This window comes from Vigna radiata, chromosome 5 (assembly GCF_000741045.1).
Source record: "Vigna radiata var. radiata cultivar VC1973A chromosome 5, Vradiata_ver6, whole genome shotgun sequence".
Classification (NCBI taxonomy): domain Eukaryota; kingdom Viridiplantae; phylum Streptophyta; class Magnoliopsida; order Fabales; family Fabaceae; genus Vigna; species Vigna radiata.
In genome coordinates, this window is record NC_028355.1 from 28,637,491 (window position 1) to 28,646,720 (window position 9,230).

The window sequence follows — 9,230 nt, forward strand, 5'->3', positions numbered from 1 at the left end:
TTTTTGGTATATTGAATACTTAACATTGTTTTATATATATATATTTTTTACTTAAGCCACTATCATTTAATTTTTCTATTAATTAATCAGATGAAGTGACGATTATTTTGTCTCGTCTGTTTATTTGTTTTTCGCATGTTAAAAAATGAAAGTTTTATGGCTAACATAAAACAACATTTTTATTAATATAAAACAATACATGAATTTTATTATTTAATTGAAATGTATTTGATAAAAAAGGATTGTCATTATAACCCATATATTAATTAATGATGATGATGGTTGGTTAATAAAGGTGATGATGTAAAAAAAATTGAGAAACATAATGACTTATTATTTAATATATTTTTAATAAAAATAATAAAAGTCACTTATCATTTTATATTATATAATCATTTAAATACAACAAAGATATTTTATTTTTCTTTACAATAGAAAAAAAATATAGTTTTATTGTAAAAAGTTTAATTTTGATAAATTTGTTTAAACTCTTTTAATGATAGAGGGTGATTAAACACATGTTTGATCTTTAGTAATTAAAAAAGAAATTTATTAGAAGAAAAATTAATGTTAAAATATGGAATTAACATTAAAGAGATTCCTTTACTATATTTTTTCTTTGTAAATTTAAAATCCTAATGATCCCTTCAAAGTTTTAATTACATATTAATGTTATTTTTTTTCTCAAATTAATATACGTTATAATTGATAAAAGTCAAACACATATTTTAATTGTTTAAAGCTTTAAAGGGGTTAAAGAAGATTAACAAAATTAAAATTTTTACTTATAATGATTATATAATGAATTGATTATTTCTTCTATGTATTAATAATGAAACAAAAATATTTGATACAAATTAATATATTGATATTGATTACCTCATTATAACAATATCATTAAATATCAATCAAATTTAAAGATAAAAATAATTAACTATTATATTAATTAAAATAGTTTATAATTTAGTCTATAAAATGATTAATTATTTTTTATTTTTAAATTTAGTTATTATATAATAATTTTCTTATAATATATAGTGTTTAATTATTAAGATTAAATTCTTTTTAGGATAAATTATTATACTCTAATTAAGTTCCCTTTTCAAATATAAAAATACTACATCTAATTAATTAAAATACCACTATAGTTATGTTAAAATTTTTTACTCTAGTCACATGTGTTCTCCAAAAAATCTAAAACTTTTATCACACTTCAAAATCTCACCTCCATATTCCTATAACTCAAATAATAAGGATGTATTTCATTATTATAATTATGTACAAGGTATAAATATGTGTTACGATCATAAGAGAAATTAATTCTAATTCAAAAATTTAGAAAGAGAGAGAGAACTCTCGATGGTGAGAGAAACCCAAAGATGAAGCCAAAGAAAAAAAAAATCAAACTAGGAAAAAGAGAAAGGAAGAGGAATTGTCTTCAATCCCCATATTCTTTGTTGTTTTCACTTCTTAAGGGATTACCATAACATATAATAAGGTCCATTTTAACATAAAATTCCTTCAAGTTCTTCAGGTTTAAGACTGGCACAAGTATGCCAAAGTCTGCACGACTGTGTTATTCTCAAAATCTTTTAATTTTTTTTTTCAAATTTGGAATGAGTTTGAAGATATCTTTGTATTGTCATACACAACTTCTAAGGTTTTCTAAAGTGTTTATTTTTATCTGCAACAACAACACCCTTTCCTCGATGTATGTGATGTATGTGTTGTCTAGAGATCGTTCTTCAAGCGCCTCAATAAAACAAATATATCTTTCAACACAGGGGTTTGGCAAAGTTTGAAAAATAATAAAAATTGAAGACCAAATAATAGAATAATGCACTTTATCCTATCTAAAATGACGACTAATAACGGTATAAAATGCAATATTTGTTGTATTAAATAGCCTGCAGTTCTATTTACATCACGAAAATACGTAACCATAGTTATCAATTACATTAATGTTACTCTTTAATGGGTATTTAATTATATGTAGAAATCAAATCTAATTTGACATATCACTTTCAGTAGAATGTGTCCTAAGAATCTCACTATGAAATATAATTACATCAAATAATTATCAAAGAATTATGAAAGGATGTTAATTTGCACAAAATCAAAATATCACCATTACTTCAAAAACATAAAATCTACATACTTATTGCTTTACAACTACATTCACACTCTTGTAAATAAACACAAATTTTTACGTAAATTATAGATTGAAGTGATGTAGAACATCAATGAAAATTTGAGTCGAAATAAAAAGTATAGTTTACATTTTAAAATGTTACTTAATTAAAACTTTAATACATATTTAATTTAATAAACACTCTATTTTAAGATATAGCATATTATTTACCATCGGCTAGCATCGAGACTTTGTTTCAATTTTACTCGTGTAAACTGAATAGAGACATTGTTATGTTTAACGCTATACGCTTAGTGAATTAACCCTCACAGTTTAAAAGCATGCTAAAAAGTTAATTACCATAACAAATGTACTTTCTCAATGCTTCAAGTTTAACTATGTTTCACGAATTAGCATTCTATCCAAACGTTTCAATGCCATGTTTATAATGTTATACTCTTTGTTTAATGTAGTCTGAAAATAATAATAACTAGTTTTATCGATGATTGACTAATCACATTCTGCCCTAGCTACATTCATATTTTTTTTTATCAAAACGTGAATGCTTGATGAATCATATTATGCCCTAGCTACACATACTTTTTTTTTTATGAAATAGCATGCTAGCATCACTGTATCATGTTAATGATACATAGGAAAGAGACAAATAAACACGAAACTAAGCTAAATCCATAAAAAAAAAAAAAATATTACAAAATGCTATGTTCGAAAAACCAAATCCGTTCTTGAGAACAACATAAGTTGATCACAAACAACAGTTAAGAAAAAACATACGAAAAAAAAAAAGGCCTAACAGATATTCTGATGCTCTCAGAATTTAAAAGTCGAAGCCTACCGTCTCCAGAAAAAACATACTGCGATGTAACAATACAAGGTTAGGTAATATGAATCTTTCTACCACAAGATTGTAGTTTTCTTTCTCTTTTTTTCACATTATTGTATCATAAAAGAAAACCATGGGCAGCTTTGGTACAATAACTTGCACATGATGTTACAATACGTATAAGATTCTGTATACCTCATTCCGCTTTGCATGGAATGGGAAGAATCTAATTATGATATCTAGAAAACACCCTGACATCATAAATCACATGCTCATACGTACACCTATTAAACAAGTGGTACATACGCATCAATTATACTATGTATGTATGTTAAGTCTGGAATACGTAACAGTACAATGATGATGAAGATACCATATATTATAGGACAACAAAATGTGACAGCGATTATTTAAGTAAAATAGACCTAGTATTGCGTGTTGTAGGGATGGACGGTTTGTGGCCCACACAGCCTTTTGAGAGGGACTCTGATTTTTGTTAGTTTGTGAGCAGACAAAAGCAGAGAAGCTTCTTATCCTCTCCCTCTAGGTTTTCACACAACACCTTACACATAGAATCTGTTCAAAAGCCAAAGTTCTTCCATTTGAGACTTTAGCCCCTCAATTCCCATCAAAATTACTCACCCCTAACCACATCCCTAACTGCTTTATTTCTTTTCTGCTTCCCACCTAAAACCAACACTTTGTAATTTACATCAATTCTAGGGGCATGTCCCCACCACTTTGATCTCAACAGTGGCCTATTTAGCTCCATTTCATATAACCTGTTTTGGTTCATATGTCCTGTGCCACCCATTTCCAAATCTCTCTCTCTCTCTCTCTCTCTCTCTCTCTAACATTGATCTAACTTTGTTGCCATGGCTCCAATGAGTCTCCCACCTGGGTTTAGGTTCCACCCCACTGATGAAGAGCTTGTTGCTTACTACTTGGAGAGGAAAATAACAGGTCGTTCAATAGAGCTTGACATCATTGCTGAAGTTGATTTATACAAGTGCGAACCTTGGGATTTGCCAGGTATTACATGTCATATCATTCATGACATAAATATCAGCATTTAGCAAGTTATAATGATTTTCCTTTTTCTGTCATTGGAATGTTTTAAGGCATTGTATATTCACTTCCGATTGTTTATATGTGAAAACAACAGATAAATCATTCCTTCCAAGCAAGGACATGGAATGGTACTTTTACAGTCCTAGGGACAGGAAGTACCCAAATGGGTCAAGAACTAACCGTGCAACACAAGCTGGTTATTGGAAAGCTACAGGGAAAGATAGGCCAGTGCACTCTCAAAAGAAGCCTGTTGGCATGAAGAAGACATTGGTGTACTATAGAGGTAGAGCACCACATGGCATTAGAACGAACTGGGTTATGCATGAATACCGCTTGATTGAATCACTGCCTGGTGCTGCTCTTTCTTCTTTGAAGGTATTATTACATCATATCACAGTCTATTTTCTTCATCAACAAAACGAAATCTTATTGAAAATTTTGGAGTATATACATTACACCAATTTAAGCTTTTATATTCAGTTTATCCACCTACTGAAATATAAATGTATCATAAACGAATAAAATAACCAGCATCTTATCTCAGAAGTCACTATTACTTTCTGTCTTCATCATTCTTCACTATTTTCTTTTCTTTCTGGTTTAGGTGGAACATGTTTCTTGGGTATTATCTTCATTATGAATTTTGAGGTTTTATGAGTATAATTATAATTAAAAAGTGAGTGAGACTAGGGCTTTTAAAGGAAAACAGAAAATGACAAATAAAGGAAGAAACAGTAGATAGTGAGTCGTTTTTTTTTTAGTTAGGTAAATGTCTAGAATTATAATAAGCTTCATCCATTTCAAAACTCACTTATTTTTATTTTTTCATGTATCACGTCATCTCACATTCCTTTTGTATTTTTTTCTATATAGGTTTAGCTTATTTTGGAGAGTTCAACCATCGTTTACTATTGAATTCGAAAACGGATTATTTTTTTCCTTTTGGGTACATTTGAAAGTGCAGCTGATAATAATTGAATGATTATATACATATATATATATATAGAAGAAGCCCTAAAAAGTGTGAAAAGTCTTCACATAAGACGAGACCAATGACCAAAATCCTGGCTTAGTGCTTGCTTTAATCAAGTCTTTTCCCAAAACTGGTCTACAGTGATAGAAGGTTTTAGGTACATATCTTTTTATGATTGGTTTACATCTAAGTATGTGATAATTATTTGGTCATAGTCAAGTTCGCTAGACCAGACCCGTTTTCTATGCTTAGCGTGAATATGGAGTAGCTATGATAAACCCACTCTTTGTTTTGAACCTTGTTCTACAAGGATGCACATGCCTGCAATATACATTCCCTTTATTTTTTCTTTTTCTTTATATGATTTGCACACTTTTATTTTTCTCCTCTTTAAAAAGAACAGCTTGTGATCGACACACTATGGTGAAAAATTTAGATCCATGCACTTAGATACTTACTATTGCATCGACTCTTTTCTTTTGCCAAACTCTTTCTGAATTTTCTTTTTTGTTCGTCACTCTTTTCTAGCATTCAGTGTTAAACCAGCAAAAAAAGAAGAAAAGAACTTTGATCATGAAAAGCAAACTAACATATACACATGTATTGACAAAATTTTCATCCAATCACAGGATTCCTATTCGTTGTGTCGCATTTTCAAGAAGATGATTCAAATGCCTGCGAAACCTAGTAAAGAAGAAGAACAACAAGCCGAGGATGCAAAGAAGGAATCAATGTGGATCTCAGAAGAACAAATGTTGGGAGAAGACTCAAGTGGCACTGAGTTTTCCAGAGAAATGGAAACGGTGGAGGAAAAAATTCTCAATCACGAATACCCTAAATTTCCTTGTGACGCTTCTTCCTCTGATCTCACTCAAGGAACATGCACACCCACAGACACTGGTATAGCAGAAGATTTTCAACCACACTTTGCTTGCGATGAAGCAAACAGTGCAACTAATTCATATACAATGGGAATGGGATACCCCAGCAATCTATTTCAGGTAACACTTAGATTCAATTTCAAATTTAGAACTTTGACAAATTTCATGATTGTTAGAGTTTGTATTGTAGTACTAGTCACGTAGACGTGGCATGAATATATGGTTTTATGGGGGACATATAAAAAGCAAGGTGGGTCATAGCATGATCATTATTATATGAACTGATCTGATTAGTATTTTAACTTTTCCTTTTACTCCATTATCTTTGGCATTTATGTTCATGATGACTTCCTTTGCCAATCCTGCATTTCCAGCAACATTCTGCTTTATAAATTCATAGCTTCATTGTCACACCTCAAATAGGAGATATAAACATAGAAATTACTTCAAGTTCTTGATTATTATAACATATATTTGTGCATAAACATGATCCAAACATCCTTATGTGTCAGTTTACTATTGATATACATGTTGCTATACTAGTGGGGCCACATAGCATATCTTTGAGTTTTCTTTTGATCTTAAAGTGAAAATAGTTGGAAGTATGATGAAGTTGCTATCTTTTCATAAAGCTCACTTCTCAAAAATTCATTTGGACTGACTCCAATTTAGCTTTTCTTCACCATCCCCTATAACTTCTTTTGACTGACTACTCAAAACGTTTTCCAAAGTAAAGATGTCTTTACTCCCCCATTTTCCTCACGGGTTGATACGTTCTAAAACTAAAGCACACAGATCAAACATCTATATGCACATCTTTATCTTTAATCACACTCTTTTTTATGAGTAATGTCTGGATCATTTCCTATTTTAGGAAAAGCTAGCTCTGTGAGAAGCGGCTTCTGAATCCTTCCCTCACCATTCAACTAGCTTTACAATGTTCATACAGCGACCTATGCATTTGATTGGGGACTTCAACCACCTCATTTTACCACTTCCACCCTCGAAATCAAAACAAAACACCTTTTATTCTTTTCCTTTTAAGCCTATAAACCACAATTCTAACCCCACTTTTCTTTTGCCACTTGCACTCTTTTCAAGTAGTGCTTTAGTTTCAATTTAGCATGCGTTATACCAGTTCCTTCATAGTCAAATCGACTGTTCCTATTTCATATCTTCCATTTAACACCTACTATTTTGCTCTATCTCTCTTTCTACACATTATAACATATGAAGTTTTATACTTTTTTCTCTCTGGTTATTATTTTTGTACTTTGGGTGTGTATGCATTCTTTTCTTTAGTGAAAAACACTAATAATAAATCCAGAAATTTGTGTTATTTTATTATAACCATACCTTTTTTTTCAATTCAGTGTTTCTATGTTGCATAAAAAGAACACTAAAGGTTTCATTATAGTTGTTTTTCTTGGCCAACAATTGAATAAGTTTGGACACATCAATGGAGAGAGAAAAGAGTTTCTGAGTAGCATCAAAATTCTTATGTTTTAAAGGGTACTCTAGAATTTATCTTTTCACCTAGTGCGTAGGTCAACAAATATAGAGTGGTGATTTAGTTCAATATCTTCTCAACTCATATCAATTGATCCTTCTACTTTAGTGCATATTGGGATTTGAGGACTAAAACAAAATCTAAATAATGGTGCAGGATGTGGAAATACCTTCTTTTGCTGCCATGCATTATCAATTCCCATACACACCTTTGGTGCTGGAAGACTTTCCTCAAATTACATTGCCAGAGACAAAGTCAACGAAACCAGAAATGAGTGATTCCTGCATGTTATATGACAGACACAGGGACTGCATGAATGGAACGCTAGAAGAGATAATCTCCTTGTGTTGCACTCAAGATAATAACGTCCCTTTTCCCATGCTAGAATGATTATACTAACCCAGATGACTCAAAAACTATAGCATCAAAATATTCATTGACACAGAGAAACTTGTGTTGGTTAAAATAACGACACAAACGGGGATTGTTTTTCCAGCCTTAGAGGAAAGGCTACACATATATAATGTACTAAACATATAGTAGAAGATGCTGAGCCATGGGGGGCTCGCATGCAATTGGCCTTTTAATTTTTCTTTTCTTTTCTTTTTTTGTGTTCTTCCTGTTTTTTTCATAGGGGGTTCTTCCTTTTTTTCTTCTTTTATGTGGGTGTTTACATCTCTTCTCCAGTTCTGAAAGCAAATGGATGAGGCAAGTTTCCAATTGTGATGTTTTGTATCATTCAAAGTGTCACTTATGCGTTACTTTACTTAATTTCTACCTTCAAAAGTTTACATTTTTTTAGCTATTCAAGTATTGATATATATGTCTGCCTCTAAATGTAAGTTTCAGGTGTGTTTGGATTGGGGGAGAAGTTGTGAAAAAGAGTGATTATATAGATTGAATAATGATATATAAGGTAACACATATTCATTTTCAAGAAAACAGCGTTATAATGTAGTTTAGATTATAGGAAAAATGGTGTGTCATTTGATTGAATTTGAAATGAAAATTTAAGATAGATTAAAACAATATTTTAATAAATAAAATTAGATGAATATAATTTTACTCTTGAAGATAAAAATAATATAAATTTAAATATAAATAATAAAAAATAGATTAAAATAAAATTGAATTTGTTTTTTATATTACTATTATTATTTATCCTGTAGAAGAATAATTTTTATTGGGTCAAATATAATTTTTTATATATTAATAATCCATTAAAATAAACAGTTCGTTATTTTTTAAAAATTAAAGATATGATTTCAGGTAAATAAAATAAATAATATTATGTATTGAACCTTTCACATAACCCTTCAGCATGTTCTTACGTATGGTGTTGGATGAGAAAACGATTCCCATGAAAGAGAATAGGTTCCAATGAGTGAGGAATCAATTTTCAAAGGTATTATGGTTATATATGAGTAAAATATCTAAGAATATTTAATAATGAATTTTCTAATTGAATAATATCTATTTCAATATATGAGCCACGTATATTATATCTCTTATTTTCTCTCAATTACTTTTTAAAATAACAATAAATCTTCTAAAAGATTCACATATTAAAATTTTAGATTATTTAATTTGCATGCTTCTCTTTTCTACGTAGTTAGAGAAAAATATAATTAAAATATATAAGTTTCTCTTAAGCTTTTTTCTCTAGGAATTGAACCTACATTCACTCACTCCTAGACATGCATCTTTATCAACAAGCAATGTAACTAGATTGAAACATTTCTTGCACCTATATTTAATTGTAGCAATGCATGAACCTCAAGCATACATACTAGGGCAACTCGGAACTATCTTTAATCATA

General features: G+C 30.1%; 1 protein-coding gene across 2 annotated transcripts; it reads left to right on the forward strand.

Moving 5' to 3' along the window:
- The first annotated feature begins 3,505 nt into the window (after positions 1–3,505).
- On the forward strand, positions 3,506–8,411 carry LOC106761579 (NAC domain-containing protein 86). Of its 2 annotated transcripts, none has more exons than XM_022781316.1 (4): positions 3,506–4,007; positions 4,141–4,421; positions 5,649–6,020; positions 6,775–6,965. In XM_022781316.1, the coding sequence occupies exons 1-4, from the start codon at positions 3,851–3,853 to the stop codon at positions 6,790–6,792; spliced, it is 828 nt and encodes a 275-aa protein (XP_022637037.1). In that variant the 5' UTR covers positions 3,506–3,850; the 3' UTR covers positions 6,793–6,965. The 2 variants fall into 2 exon arrangements, with proteins under 2 accessions (XP_022637037.1, XP_014500624.1); XM_014645138.2 differs by lacking the exon at positions 6,775–6,965 and adding an exon at positions 7,567–8,411 and having other exon boundaries at positions 3,833–4,007.
- The last annotated feature ends 819 nt before the right edge of the window (positions 8,412–9,230 follow it).

Coding starts and splice junctions, on each gene's coding strand:
- LOC106761579 (XM_014645138.2), top strand. CDS start 3,851: ATGGCTCCAATGAGTCTCCCACCTGGGTTTAGGTTCCACCCCACTGAT. Junction 4,422..5,648: donor CTGCTCTTTCTTCTTTGAAG/GTATTATTACAT, acceptor ATCCAATCACAG/GATTCCTATTCGTTGTGTCG. Junction 6,021..7,566: donor ACCCCAGCAATCTATTTCAG/GTAACACTTAGA, acceptor ATAATGGTGCAG/GATGTGGAAATACCTTCTTT.